At 39.5% G+C, this 16,426-nt stretch overlaps 1 protein-coding gene across 1 annotated transcript; it reads right to left on the reverse strand.

Annotated features, from left to right (window-relative positions):
- Positions 1–3,905: 3,905 nt before the first annotated feature.
- On the reverse strand, positions 3,906–15,392 carry LOC146500957 (arginine and glutamate-rich protein 1-A-like). Its single transcript, XM_085135429.1, has 4 exons — positions 14,838–15,392; positions 10,258–10,483; positions 6,697–6,780; positions 3,906–5,202 (listed from the first exon to the last, which is right to left on the reverse strand). The coding sequence occupies exons 1-4, from the start codon at positions 15,167–15,169 to the stop codon at positions 5,038–5,040; spliced, it is 807 nt and encodes a 268-aa protein (XP_084991555.1). The 5' UTR covers positions 15,170–15,392; the 3' UTR covers positions 3,906–5,037.
- Positions 15,393–16,426: the final 1,034 nt, after the last annotated feature.

The raw sequence follows: 16,426 nt of genomic DNA on the forward strand, positions 1-16,426 counted from the left end.
ACAGTTGGTTGAAATATTAAAAACGAGACTTTTTACCCGTTTATTCCCCTTTTATTGAAATTACAAACATTTAACCCTTTTGAAACGTCTTTAGAGGCCCCAAACCAGTTTATTTCTCTGTTTCAGGACTTCCCCCTTTAATAAAAATATTTAGTATGCTCAGACTTTGCTTAATTACTTTTAAAAACATTATTTCCCGCCTGTGTGTTGCCTAGTAAATTAAATTTACACACATTCACACCTTTAAATAAACATTTTCGGGGGATACAAATTAGTTCTGCTGGGTCCTAGGACTCCTTTCCTGTAATAAATAATATTTTCCAGCCGTCAAACATGCTCAGTCTTCGTTCAATTAACTCTACAAACATTATTATTACTGTTTTATCTGTTTATTGAAACGAAACAGTCACACCTGCTGACTTTTGGTAAACAGCTTCTAATTTAATGAGCACTCCTCTCTGTGAAGTTTTCACACTCTCTCACACTTCACGCTTTCTGCGGTTTTAAAGTGGATTGCGGGTGTTTGTTTTGCGGATCTTCACCCGGGAGATAATTGAGGAGTCCCCTCCGTCCTCCCCTCTCCTCTGCCGGCCCGGAATCAACACACAGAGCTGCACTCGAAGCTGGATGTTTATTGTCAGAGCTTCACTTTAATTGAATTTAGATGCCGGATGGGCACAACTCTAAATATGCTTTACTGTATTAGTGCTGCTGCACCTCTAGTCTGTGACAAACCTACAGCAAATATATATATATATATATCATCCTTTTCTCACCTGAAAGTCCTCACGAGCAGCCTTTAATCCCCACTATTTGTTTTTATTGACGTTTCTAATTGTTTCTGTTTGATTCAGGACAGAGGAAGCTTCTGCCAGGCTTAAAAGCTCTTCCTGAAGCCGTCGGGCCACGAAAGCGTCTGTGCGCAAAGATCAGCCAAAACAAGCGTAAAACACACACACGCACTTACCTGTGACCGTCTGACACTTAGAAACAGGAGGTCAGTCTGCACAGGATTTCAACTCGCCTCTGTGTTTTTTTTCAGCATCGTTAAAAGATGTAGGGAGTTGCGTGGAAACTTCATTTCATTCAAGTTTGTGGAAATAAAAGTGGTTTTAAGTTTCGTGTAAGTTCGGTTTAAGAGAAATTCAAGTTAACTTCATTTACAAAAAAACACCTTTTTTTCTTGCAGACAGGTGAGGAGGAAGAGGAAATAAGTTCATTCCAGGTAAAAGGAAACATACGGGACGTGTCTCTTATCCAAAAACACACTGTCGTTTAAAAACTCTCGCGTTTCACTGTGTTTTAAGGAACTCTACTAAGGCTCAGTTGTGTTTTTACTCCCTAAACTTGCTCCAGCAGGTCCGGGCTCCGGTAAGCTGCAGCGGGACACGCAGCAGCACTCAGCCCGCAGAGGAGCGCACCGCCGCGGGCTGTGGGTCCGCCGGGCACCCGGGTCGGGCGCTGGATGTTCCCGCAGCTTCTGTGACAGTCTCACCGACGTGTGGCTCCAGACTCAGAGGGACCGCCTGACTCCGGCAGGAAGCCACAGTACGAATAAATGAACCAATATTTTATTTTGCTCCGGTTCTGTGCACCGCTTGGAGAGCATTAACAAAAATAACAAAGTAAGTTGTAACCTGCACCTGCAGGCTTGGTTTCGGTTTGAATCATATGAGCTATTCTCACCGCTCTGTAAATATTATTACATTTAAACTCAAGGCTTAAATTAAGCTTTCATCCATTCATGTTTTAATAATTTTATTTAGTGCCTCTATAAAAGCCGTGGAGCCCTAATGGCGCTGCTTTGTTCTGTCTGCAGACACTTGGGTGAGGTCTGAAGGTGGTTTACATGTTTAAACACCGCAGTTATTTACCTCTGACATTTACACTCACAGCACCTTTTCTAGTTTCAGATTTACCTTGAGAAATGAACAGCTTATTGTCAAAATATATGTAATGTGCATTGACCATGCTAAAATAATTCAAACTGCATAACATGTGTAAATAAACAGCAAGTCAATGTAATTGTCTATAACCTCAATATTTAAAAAAAAAATACTAATTTAAAACTAAACCTACATATTTAATTCTCAGGCTGACTTGTGATTTGAGCTTTATTAGTTTGAAAGGAGGTAAACTGAAACAGATGAACTCCCAACTTAAAGTTTAAATAATAATTTAGCTAATCTAGGCCATCTTAAGCTACTGGTGCTAATTTCTTTAAAACATTTATCTTTTATTATTTTTGGGGGGGGAAAAGAAAAGAAAAGCACAGAAGCAGGACTTTTAAAGTGCGGGAAAAAATCAACTAGGCTATAGCTACAGCTATTACTAGCTAACCTAGCCACGTTATTTAGAAAATAGCAACCAATGCCAACATTTGTTTCCAAAGAGTATCCTCGGCCATATAAACCAAATTAAAATGAACATAAATATAACATGTACTCATTAAAAACCCACAAACACAAGGACAGGCACAAAGGAAATAATAAATAAATTATTTACGTAAAATCAGGTAAAACTCCTTATAGAGGCAACTAAGGTCGGCTAGGTTTCTGTTCACTAAGCTAATTTAGCAATTTTTGTTTAGTACCATTTATGCGATATAGAACTGAATTACAAAGTTGATTCAGCAATAAAATGAATCTTTTTTTTTTAAAGAGGGAAAATGGTCATTTTAGCTAAGCTACAGTGAACGCTATCAAAAGCTAACTATCATCTGACATTTCACTTAGAAAAAGAAAATCAAACCACCATCAAGTAATTAGCTTTAGTGCCCAAACCCAACCAGACAATTAAAACTAATTAAATAATATAAAAATAATTTACTAACAAACATTTTTTCCAGCTTGCGTTAGCTAGCAAGACTAGGCTTCAACACGGAAAAAATTTATTCTATCCTGTGAAATCTCAGTGCTTCTTGTTAAAAATATTAAACATTTAAGTAGGTTCACCAGGATAAGCAGTTGGAATCTGCTCCGGGTTATTTGCCGTCTATCCCCATGCTTTCGGTCTCCCAGCTTTTCTGTGCCATAATAATTAAAGATAAATAAATAAATAAAACATATTTTAGTATTATATTAAAGCTTTAAACTGACATTCATCATAAAAAAGTAGTTTTATTAATTTATTATTTGCATGTTATATTGTTCAGGCGTTTTTCTGGTTTTATGACACTAAGTGAAATCCAAACATTTCCAAATATATTAAACATTTCTAGAGTAAAATAAAGAAAAATGTGGTCTTAACTGTAGTTCTTGTATATACTGTCAAGTTTTGGGTTACATTTTTCCTTCAGCTGTTTTATTTTTAATTTATTTTAAATAAAGCTTTGCTCTTTGGTTTTATGCTTAGTAGAAAGCACTTTGGGTTTACCCGTTTTAAAATGGACCGCAGCATTTTGGGTTGTTCCTCCGAATAGCAGAGCTCAGCCTGGTGACCCGAGTTTAGTAACTCGCCACATTAATATCACCAGCCGTCACCGCGTCACTTACACCCTCAAACGCATGTTGACAGTTTCGATTGGATTCATTAGAGTTGGGTTTGAGCTGCATTGAAATGCAGGTTTGCCGAGGTCATTTGTCATCCTCTGTAATCTAGCGAACGGTCGGCTTGCAGCGACCTCACTTGCCGTTGCGAGCTGGAAACAAACCAGCAGCTGCAGAAAAATCTCAAATTGCAGCTGCCAACTAATTAGGCAATGTTGTTACAGGGATTTGGTTAACCTGACAGTGATGTATTGACTCAAGAGGAGAAAATGGATCGCTGCGAAAAAAATAAATAAATTTCCAAAGTGGTGCCAACAGCGCCATTAAAATTTGTCACTGATGGGGCTACCTGATTACAGATGAAACTGTGAAGGACTGAATTAAATAAGATAGAAGCTCAGGAAAGCATCACACGGGTCAGTGTAGGCATTCAATGGATTTATTGATCTGTTCAGTCCCTTGACAATTGGGGGGGAAATTACATGACAAATTCAAAATGCCACAACATAACAAAAAGTCTTTATATACCCACCTGAGGTCAGCCACATGCACACACTCACACATTCACACACACTTAAAACACATCCACGCTCGCGCTGACCTCAATCCTCGTCTTACCTGAACTTGTGCGAATCAGTCCTCTACGAATCAACACTTACCTCGCCCGTTAATTTACTAGCACATGACTGAGGGACAGAACACAGACTGTGGCTTTTTGTCTCCTACATATTTTTATCTCTAACTCGGAGTGAGGAGGGAGAGGCAGCACATGATATTACATCAGACAGGAAAACGCCATCTCTCCTCAGTTTACTGCAGGAGGTTCCAGCAGTTCGATCATGGGCAGTCTGGGAGTCGAATGGCGGGTTCACCTCATTTCTATTTCTTTTTTTTTTTTAATTGTTCCTCTCAGGACAACATTTAAAAGCCAAAATGCACGCGGCAGGCGGAGCTGAAGCAGAGCCACAGAAGAAGAGGAGCAGGATTTTTAAAATGGAGGGCGAGCTGGACGGGAAGTTTGCTGTGCTTTTTTAAAGTCTGTGATTTGGTAACCACAGAGTCTGCAAACAGGAAACCCACAGGCCGACTCCCATGCTGCACATGAGCCGAGCCGAGCTAGACAGAGTCAGTTGCCTATCAGGTCTGCCTTTCAGGCCGTAAGAAGAGCACGAGAGTTAAGACTTAACCGGGTGGCAGGGCGAGGGACACGTTAGAGCATCTACATCAAAAAAAGTTCAAGTTTTCTAAAAAAAACAAAACAAAAAAATCAAAATAAACAAACAAAAAAAACCCCAGAAGCACAAGAGTCATCTGTGCAGCAGGGTGAGGATGAGGAGGAGGGGGCGATGGTCCTAGGCTGAAGAGCTGCCTCCTCTTCAAAGCTGGGAGGGAGCGAGTTAACACGCTGGTTGCGCCCCCCCTTCTTTCAGCACTTCCAAAACGAAGCGAGCGTTCCACAGAGGAGGAGGAGGAGTGGGGCTGAATGATGAGGAGGAGAAAGGAGCTGGATGGGGGAGCGGGATGACCTGCGGACGAAGGGGGAGCAGTCTTATTCTGTGGCCTTCAGGGTGAAGGAGAGCTTGGGCCTGGACTTGCCCTTGCCGAGGATGATTTTCTGCTCCTCCTTCTGCTGCTTCTGCCGGTCCTGCTCCAGCTTCATGCGCTCCTCGTGGATCTTTCTCTGCTCTTCCACAATACGCAACTGATCCTCAGCCTGCGGGACAGACACAAAAAAGGAATCAGGGGCGGGGTCACGCAAGGCCATGATTACACATACCGGCTCATCCAAAAAACAAAACATTGGACATAAAAATCAAGTAAATCCAAGTAAATGAAGCTCCTTAAACGTGCCGTGTTTCCCAGAATATTGCTGCCGAAGGAACTACAACAGGTGTTTGTATTTTTTTTCCCCATACTAACAAATAGTACTAGTAAGTAGCAGTAAAATTACTTCATTAAATTTAGGCAATAAAAGTTATTCTGTTAGATTTAGCTGATTATTTATTTTTCTATTACACTTAAACAATAAAATTAATTCTGTAGCAATTTTATTAAACAATAAACACGTACTCGTTAGATTGAGTTGTTAAAATCCATTCCATTCAATTTAAATAGTAAATACGACTGAGATTTAGACAACACGTGATTTTACTTTTAGACTATGTAATTAGATTTCTTTCTCATCACCATCATAGAAGCATTATTGTACTGTGTAACTTGTTCTACGGCTCCCTTGTAAAAGCAAAATAAAATAAATAAATAAATAAAAAACACAATACACAATTTTGATTGGTCCTATTTTTTCCTTCTTCTTAAACATTCATTTTGGTTTTTGAAGTATTACAGGAATGCTGGTTTTCTATAGTTTGACCCTGATTCAAATAAACAAAACTCTGCAGAATTTATTTTTTCCCTGTCCCACTTATTTGCAGATCCGTTTCCATGGCTGATAACCATCAACTCAAAGCCACTGCGTAGACGCTGTTTCCTGCCAGCGGAGTGTTGCCATACCCAGTAATGTCACAGCAAAAAGCCTTAAGGTCTTAATCCGTCCTGATTTTTGGATTAAAGATGTAGTCACGACATTAAAAGCTGATGAATGTCAGTTTCTCAAATCAATCCAATTTTTCAATCCAACTTCAGTCTTTGAATTAACCACTAGACCTCTTTCTGACCTGGGGTCCCTTCATCAAAGCCAAATAATGTTTAAACTATGTTCTTGCATGTAAATATGCAACGACTCAACAGTGCAAGGATTTCTAGAACATACACTTTTCTGGGGGGGTTTTGAACATTACTTTGATTTGAAATTTCACAATTTATGTTATCGATACCCGTTTATACAGCCCAGTATCGTGGCCAAAGAAAGCGCATTTTCTTGTTAGCATAATTAGAACGTTAAACGTTTTTCCAAATTGCATAATTTGCATGTTGGCGACAAATTAGAAATTTTTGTATTTTAACTCAAAGAGATCTTTCTCTGAATAAGAGTAGATTCATCACGATAATCAGTTTTCAGTGTCTAGTGTGAGCTGAATATTTTATTCACAAACCCTAAATGAGTAATCTAAATAGTAAACCAAACAGTTTTGCCTTATTTTTAAGTTGCGTTAACTTTTATGTGTTGATAATGTAAAATTACTGCTGATGGTGAGAACACTGCTCAGTGGATGCTAACGACAGAAAGTTGTGTGTCTGTTTGGCGTACCAGTTTGGCCTGAGCCTCTGCGATCTTGCGGTTATTCTCCTCCAGGATTTTTTCCAGCTCCTCCCGCTTCGATTTTTCTTCTTCCTAAACAAGCAACACGATGATATGTTAGCGCAAGAACAGGCCACAAAAGGCACGCACGCACGCGCTCACTCACACACTCACGACAAGTTTGTTCAGCCTCTCACACATTTTTAAAAATCCCTCTAATGCTGCCTAGAGAAAAATTAAAGACTAACACACACCTAGTGCTGCATGATTACACTCATCAATAGAAGACAGATATATAAAAAAGACAGACAATCAAAGCTGCTGCTGCTTTTTAACATGTTTATAAGCAAGAGAAAAATAAAGGAGGGAATAGTTTTGGCTCACCAATGCACGTATACCATTTTCCTGTGTACCTACACAACTGGTGAAAGCGTTAAACGGTTGAATATTTACTGTCTCGTCCCGACTGTGTGGCCCCTGCAGAGACAGGAGCGCTCCTGGTGTGGGTAGGTAGATATGGGGGTTTCTGCCATACGGCGCCATTCCTCTTTATTACTGATCAGTTTACGGCTTAGCCTGCAGCCGCGGTGAAGGAGTGCAGTACAAAGATGTTTGTCTGTGTTTGTGTGCAGGTGTGTGTTTGTGCAAGTATGTAAGTGTGTGTGTGAGAGAGTGTGTGTGTTCGAAGTGGACCCGCCCACGGTACACTTACAGTACAGGACGCGGGTCACGGCTGAGCTGAAAGGTTGCAGGTCAATGCTAGTTAGGAAGGTGGTGTTTCCAAAAAATTAACAAAAAAACAGCACAAACACATTTCCAAACTGAGCCTACAGGAGAAGCAAGTTGTCAGCACAAAAAGTAAATCAACACATTTTGTTCGAAAAGCTCGACAAAAATCATCAACAGGTGACACAGGTGAGAGGGGATTAACCTGTCAGGACAGGAAACAGGAAATGAAGCGTCCCTGTAATGTTCCCCTCCCCCAAAGAGTTAAAGAGCAGGTGAGGTGGATTAAAACAGACGTGATGAACATTTCTACACATCGCTGACCTTTCTTCCTAGCAGTCCTGAGGGTAAACAAAGAGTTGGGGGGTACATTTCTTAGCCTATTAGTCCCGAGTCAGTGGTCACTGCACTTTAGCTGGACCACTCATTCACAATACTGTGATGTAAACAAACGCCATTTTTCTTAATAGTGCCCAGGGAGGGGAGCCAGGGTTGTTTATTCTTAGTTTAAAAAGGAACCTTTAGGGCGACTAAGCATCTGAACAGAAATCAGTTTGAATAAAGTTAAAGGCAAGACCCCAGAAGACCTTACTTAGCAGATGTCCTAGCATCTTTCCTGTGCAAACTCTCACTTTTTGCTGGAAAACAAATTAAATTACAATGTTTTTGTCCATCTGACCTTCATCAGGTATACAGGCTATTACCAACTGAAGACTAACGACATTAATCTGATTATTACCTTCCAAAATTCAACAAATTCACAGCACAAATCAGGTTTTAAAGCAAAACATTTTGATAGTTAAAACATGAGCAGGAATACCAAATGAACCAAACAATGTCACACAAGTACCAAACTAAAGCAATCAAAACAATTAGTATGTTTATATAGTAACTATCTAAACTCATCTTATGCTAAGTTAAGAATTAAAGCTAATTTAACTAATCTGAACTTAAGTTCAAGTAGTTTCACACAAATTATTATCAAGTATGAGTAAAAGTAAGTTACTGTGCAGTAAGTTGCAATAAGCTCAGCTCAGCTATGTTCTAGAAGTTAAGCTTTGGATAAGTTAACTTGAGGTAAGTTCAGATAAGTTAAGACAAGTTAAGTTCAGGTAATTTAAAATAAGTCCGTATGTATTAAAATAATACACTTAATCCCAAGAGTTGGAAAAAATCCAGCTTTATCAGCTAAATGAAGTTAAACACAGCCTAGCCTAATAGCCTAAAGTGCAATACAATGACAAACACCTCAACAAGGTAAAATGTGGAATAAAAATACTCACACTTAAATTAGCAAAAACATCTGTATAGCTAAAGATTACATAATATAAATAAATAAAAACTGCACTGTGAAATACTGAATTCAAAAGACTAATTACCTGTATTCAAACAAATTGCCTATTCATTATTCAATTAGAAACCTGTGGGCTTTTTTTTTTTTTTAATGAATAACTAAATCAGTTCAGATCCCTGGCTGATTAAATGAATAATCCAGAAGTCTCTCTTCCACTTATTAAAAAGTCATGGTCTATACCTTGACTATGCACAGAAACAAGTTAAATAACAGATGTTTCACACCACTGAAGATTTCCCTGATAATAATTGAACGTAAGATTCGCAGATAGGACGTCTGTAAATCTTACGTTCACTTATTCTGATAAAAGACGGTAGAAAAAAAACTTTCAATTTAATAAATATTCCAGCAGTGAGACAGGACTTATGTAACTGCCTCTATAAGTTTTGTTTTCACCTTGAATATTTTATATCACGGTTTTGATTGTAAGACTCAGAAAAAATTGTTTTGGGGCCCGGGAAAGAAAAAAAAAATCCACCCTAATAATGGCAGTTACAATGTCAGACTTGTAATAATTGCATAGTATATTTTTTATGTTTTTAAAAAGCCTTAAAAAACAAAAGAAACCCTAAAATAACCACTGACAGGCAGCAATGTAGTTGGTAAAATTTAATCTTTAAATTTAAAAGAAAAAATATATATATACCTTAAATACAAAACTAAGAAATTTGAGTTAACCAGAAAAGAAATGAATATTGCTTTGAAACCCGCCATGGCAAGACTTTCACCAGCAAGTTAGAAATGCAGTGCTATCCTCTAATCTCTTTTAAATTATATATTTTTTTAAACAGAAATAAAATGTCAACTTTTAACCTTTTAACTGTAGCACGTTACATCCAACCAAACTCAGGGTAGACACAAGATAAACTATATAAAAAATAAACACATAAACAATATCATTTTTCAACTACTCGAATGTGTAAAAACATATCACCTTACCCATGATTTCAGGAATAAGTGAAATTTTTTTGATAAACAGCTGGAGAGTTGAGGTAACGTGGTAGTTTGTTTCGATTTAAAACCCATTGGATGGTTTTTCACTGTGAGAGGTCCACTCACTGACTATTGAAAAGAGAAACTAAGCTAACAGCCTGAAAGACTCCCACACTGAGCTGAAATGCAACTACTGCAAAAAAAATGAATAACAGGAATTTCGTTATTATTCTCGTCACTGCTGTTATTATTACTTCAGTAATTTACACCAATGAAGAACATTCATTATACCCTTGGATATATTGATTTGCTTTAGTACCTGAAGCCAAGGTACTCCCTTTTCCTTTTATTCTGAAAGCTGCCACTTCCCTTCAGCACGGCTGCATCCAACTGTGTGAAACTTGTGCCATGGCTGGGTTACACTTTAAACAGTTAAAATAAAAGACCAAAGACCCAGTCAGAGTGGGAAACTGAGAGGTGAAGGGAGCTGAAGGGGTTCGGGTACGGGGTGGTGTAGGGGTAAGGGAGGGGCTGCGTTCCAAACGACCGAGCGTTACCTCTCTGGCCTTCTGTGCCGCCAGCTCGGCTTGCCGCTGTCGCTCCAGCTCCTCCAGCAGCTGCCGCTCCATGATGCGCTTCGCCTCCTCGACGCGTCGCAGCACTTCCCGCTCAATCTCGTCTTTCCGCTTCTCGAGCTCCTCCTCCACACGTTTGGCCACGAGCTCCTCAACTCGCCGCGCCGTCTCCTCCTCGATCAGCTTCTCCTCAATCTCCTGCTGCCGGCTAAAGGAAAGAACAAAAGGTTAGCATGTCGCTAATTCGTGTTTCGGTTTTAAAACGGAGGACTATTTAATTGCTAATCAAATAAACCACACCGAACCGCTTTGAAATATCTCAATATAACAGCTTAGTCTGTATTTACCCAATGCTAACCAACCAGTTTTTATTCATCATACCTGACAGAGTGGTTTTTACGAGCCATACCAAACCCAATATTACAACACAGCTGATCAGGTAAAAAAAAAAAAAAAACAACAGAAAGGCTATTGTGTAAATGGATATTTAAGAATTTACTAAGCTGCTTTAAACAGCTCTTAAATATACATAATTCAACAATGAGGACATTTTTAATTTCAAATGTGAGATTGGGCGCAATTTAGACTGTTTTTCTGAGTGTTTTGTGGAATTTAGATGGAGGTCACCTGCCCTCCTGTTTATCTTTTCTTTAAACTGTTCTTTTTGTGTGAACAGGAACTTATTAGTAGCGATGTAAACACACACAGGCACACACTCTCCACCCTCTCAGGGATCTGGTTTCACTCTGTCAGGCTGTGGAAACCAGAAACTGGACCCAGCCCTGCCCAGCATCCTTTATATTTACATTCGTGTGCCTGGTTAATGGGCCCTGTGGCTGTTAGGCAGCAGGAGAAAGCAGGCGGGACAGACAGACAGGAAGCCAGGTGTGGGCTGTGTGTTATATTACCTGGAGGCTCTCACACACACAGACACACACCTGAAAAGCTGCAGTCAACATGGATGTATTTACGGTCACAGCTGCTTCATTAAAATCTGAAATTGTGTGTTTAAGTCAGTTTGTGATGTTTAGCTGTTGCAGCAGGTTTTGTGGTTGTTCAATGCGTCCTGATCCTCTCTGCATCCTGTTTAAACTAGAGATGGCACAATACCACTTTTTTATGTCCGATACCGATACCGATATCATAAATTTGGATATCTGCCGATACCGATATGAATCCGATATAGTGTGTTTTTTAATCAATAAAAGTTTTTTTAATATCTTGCTGCATTTTGTATAAGTTTATACTCAAGTTTAAATAAATAACAACACTAAAGCTATTCTGTTATACCTGTATGTAAAAAATACACTGCGCCCAAAATATTTCATAGTTCAGCAATACTGATCAATCTAATAAACTTAAACCTACTCAATCCTTCCTATTCTGGTATTTTAAAGAGTACTTAGCAGAAATATTAAGCAACCTAACTAATAGGGTTGCAAACTCCCAGCAAAAATAAATAGGGAACCACCCTCTACCTCATGATGCTTAATCGATGTAATCAAATTTAATTTGATGCAGGGGGAAAATGCACAGAAATAAATTATTTTTCAAGAATAATTAAATAGATTCAACATCTTTCTTCTACAGAATTGCAGACTGCACAGATGGTACTTTCCCAAAGGAAAAAGTACTATAGCTTACTAGGGTATATTAGACTTAAAAGTTACTATATACAGTAATGGACTTCTATATATTTTACATCAGATTAAAACTTTGGGTGTAAGAGTCAGATAATTATTTATTAAAAGCTAGACATTTTAAATGAGAATAAGAAAGAAAAGTATGTCTTTGTGCCCCCTTTTCCCTGTTCATGCCCTATCGGCCCCCCTGGCTAAACTTTGCTAGATCCGCCCCTGCACAGTTACCAGCCGTCAGCTAGGTAGAAAACAATCCTGGTGTAGAAAGTAATATTAAATAAATTCTAACAACAGCTTATCAAGCTTAATAGTGCTGCTGTTGTTCAGCCGCTGGTTTCCTCTTTCTGGTGAGAAGTGGGCCAAAAACAAAGAAGAGAGACGGACTCGCGACAGAAAAGCCGATCAGCTGATCATTAAGCAGTTTCACGATTGAAGTAGCAGCAGGAGAGAGAGGCAGTTGCTCCATATATCTGTTGTTAAGCTTAACGTGGGAATGCTTTACATTCAGAGATGAACTTACACATTTGCTTTACTTCTCTCTGGGAAAACTTCCTCGGAGATGAAATGCTGGTTTGGTAGCGAGGTTACAAATACACACAGCTGCTCTATCACGTGATGCATACTGCTGTGACATGCTATGGTTATGAGCCGAGTTACGCCATGTCGCAAGTTTTGTGAGGTGCTTTTTTTATATTTAATGGATCGGATTACATTTTTTATTTCTCGCCGATATCCGATCCAGTAATTTGGGTCAGTATCGGACCGATACCGATACGTAATATCGGATCGGTCCATCTCTAGTTTAAACCAAATAAGTTTTAAATATCAATAGAATTTCACTTTAAAATATGCGTTCCTGTTAAAGCCAAGTATCCACTTTTCACTCACATTTGTGTTTGTTAAATTCAACAAGTTGTATTACTTACTTTTGCGGGAGTACTGCATTAATCGAGCAGACTAATGACATGAAGAAGAGCTGTTTTTTCACTAATGAAAACTTTGATTTTTCCTCTCAGTGGACCACTGTGTTCACATGTGGACTACAGGGTGAGACATTTACTGAGTTTGGTTTCAGTTGATGTTTTTTAGCTTTTTATTTTGCTTCTACTGCAACTGTGAACTACTGATTATAGCAGTATTTGTACTGAGTGTTTGACCAAAGAAAAGATGGCCAGCTGCTTCAATGGAGATGTAGCAGCTGTATGAGAGTTTGAAGAACAGCAGGAATCAGCACCTGCATACCTGCTAACACCATGAGCCAAACTGTAAATCGAAGGTTTCTGGTTTGAGTCCCTGTGCAGATGCCTGTATATAATCCCTCACAAAAAAATAAAAATAAAAATCAGCACAACAGAAACCCGCCTTAACTAATAATAAACAATCTAGATGGTTTTAACTGCAGGCATCAACATCTGTGCATTTATTCTCTATAAGAGAAACAAATTCTCTCCAAATGCTCAGAGCTACAGCTGTCCAGCTGTTTGTGACTACAAAAACACTCATTACTAGTACAGCTACAGCTGAAGTGAGATAAAATAATCAATGAGTAAAGTTAATATTCAATAAATCAAGAGGTTTTCACTGAATGTCTCGCTCTCTAGTTTATATGTTAATACAATTATCTCTCCAGAGGAGAAATCAAAGTGCTTATTGGAGGAAAAACACTCATTCAACATAGAAATCATGCAAGAGCATCATCAAGAACAATTCAACCCCAAAATACACCTGTGAGTGCAAAGTTAAAAGCCCCAGTGCCCTGCTACCAGTCAGAAAATATGAAAATGAGTCTCAGGACAATTTCCTGACTTTCAAGACTTTTCTTCCAGAAATTTAATCAATATACATCGAATATATATTTTAGAAAACTAAAATTAATAGCTTACCCACTGCTGGAACTTTATTATTGTATGAACAGTATTTTTAAATTTGCCTTTAAACTTTTTTCTGAGCATCTTGGCTTTATAGAAAGTAAAGTGACTCATTTATACGAGTTAGAGCAGATTGTGGGGATTTGGTTTTATTTACACGAGGCTGTGATGCTCCTCGCTCTTCTGGATTTACATCAACTCCACTGCTGTTTGTCCTTTCAGTGTCCTTGTTTTTTATTTATTTATTTATTTGCATTTGTATGTATGCATTAATTAGTGAGCACTCCAGGTGTTGTCAGTATACCATCAGCTCTGGTTTAATATTGGGCTCAATGTTATTAGATCACTCTAACTGTGCCAGATTTATCCTCATTCTAAATGCAGGATTTTCAAGAATCTATGCACTGAAATTCAACCCCTGATGTTTGTGGAGAACCTGGAGCTGAACCCACACAGATCGCTTTCTCTTCACTCAGCATGGAAACGCTAGGCATGTCAGTAACTGAGCATCAGCATCTCCTGAAGCATCAACATCACTACTGATCTGACCTTCAGTGCAGGTCAGAGAGTCAAATCTCTGCCTGCTGGAGGAAGTTCACGACTGCAGGATTAACCGACAGACCTACACACCAATAGCCACTCATTTGACATATTTAAACCTTAAAAGAGGATCCAACATGCATTACTTCGTTAGTTCAACTTTACCAGCACGATGTGTTTTTTTTTTTTCCAAAGTGATAACTGCAGGTCAGTGAGAACAACCTCACAAATCTATTATGATGCTTAAAATACGAGTTTATAGTTATGTTTATCTGAATTAATGACGGTAGAACTAGAGGTGTGATCCACCTGAACAGGTAAGCTTTCCTCTGACAGGCGCCTGCGGCCTGTGCAGCCTGTTAGGGTTAGCCAACTAGCTCAGAGAGCTAACGATCGCCATGCAAATGACCGCAGCTAGCCTAGCATTTAGCTTAGCTTGTAGCCGAGCACGGGCTGGGGTTCAGTACCGTTATGTAACAGTTTACGTGCTGGTTTCTGTATTAAATATACCCACATCTTCCTCTGCCGCTCCATCTCTGCCTTCCTCTCCTCCTCCTCCTTCCTTTGCTTCTCATCAAGCGCGTTCCTCTTGCTCAGTGTCCGGCCGAAGATGTCGATGCGCTCCGGCGGTGAGGCTGCTCTCTCTCTGCGGGACGACGCTGTGTTGGACCGGGATCGGGACCGGGATTCTCTGCGCCGGTTCCTCTTCGACTCTCGGGACTTGGAGCGTTTCTTGGAGCGCTCCCTGTCTCGAGATCGCGACCGGGACCGGCTCCGTTTCTTACTGTGCTTGCTGCTTTTGGAGTGCTTGGACCGGGACGAGCTGCGGCTCCGAGAGCGGCCCATGGTGCCCTGCGGACTGCTGGATTCTACGGCTGATATGTGTACCGAATCAGGCCCTCCACTCCGCCCGCTCCTCTTTAAGCTTCTTATTCACACGAACAGCTGATGTTGCGCTGCTCCAGCGGGTTAATTTTGGAGAAATAACCCTTCAAACTAGCTGTTGTTTTGCCCTACTAACTCGCTTTAAGGAAAGATGGCGGTTTGATGAGTTTTCCCAGCAGGCACCGCGGGCTTCGGGATTTTCCGTCGGTCTTCGGCATTTCCCGCTCAAAGCAAACTAATAGACTGAAAAGACCAGAAACCAGCCAAAACATTTCAACTAATTTAAGTCCTTTATGAATGGGAATATATGATTTGTATATAATTTACACATTTAAAAAAAGTGTAAAATGCATTTTATATATGTAATATATAACTGGGATACATAAACTTATCTTTCCACAAGTGAAGTAATCACATATTGAAGGCTTAAGAAAAGTTCTGGCGTTCCATTTTGAACTTTGGATTTTAGAAGACTCAATAAAAAGTTTTCTAAACTAACGCATGATTTTAATTTTTCTTTTAACGAAAACATGTACACTTGTATTTGTTTGTTATTCGCTAATGAAATTTGACGTGTGGTCAATTCTGGGAGTCTAGAACCAAGTGGGTGATGTTAAGGAAGTTAAATCTGTATTTGTATTCAGTCTGTGGTTTTAACATCACACCAAAGATAAAGATGACATTTCAACACACAGCTGTGTTGACTTTCATCCATCCTCTTATCAGTCTGTTTCAGCTCCAGTGATCTCTTGATTAGGGCAGGTGTATCGATAGGTTGCTAGACACCAAGTTAGCTTTAGTTTGCTCCTCCTAACAAATAAGTTGTGAAAAGTAAAAAGTGGTGTAATTTCTGACATGTTACTGGACATTGACTGGATTGCATCCATATTACTCTGTGAAGGAATTTGTTATTTCTGTTGATTGAATCCAGTTTGAATCAGCATGCTGCTTGGTTTCCTCAGTCTGACAGAGAGGTAATCCAAAATACTGAGGCTATAATGAATGGATAAAAATCTATGGCTCTCTTCCACAGCATGTCTCTTGTTTTGCCTACCTCCCCTCAAACCCAACCGGTCACAGCAGATGGCCGCCCCTCCCTGATCCTGGTTCTGCTGCAGGTTTCTTCCTGTTAACAGGGAGTTTTTCCTTCCCACTGTCACTCATGTGCTTGCTAATAGGGGTCATCTGATTGTTTTGGTCTCTCTGTATTTTAGGGGG

The sequence above is a fragment of the Neolamprologus multifasciatus genome, chromosome 16 (assembly GCF_963576455.1).
Source record: "Neolamprologus multifasciatus chromosome 16, fNeoMul1.2, whole genome shotgun sequence".
In the NCBI taxonomy this organism is placed as follows: domain Eukaryota; kingdom Metazoa; phylum Chordata; class Actinopteri; order Cichliformes; family Cichlidae; genus Neolamprologus; species Neolamprologus multifasciatus.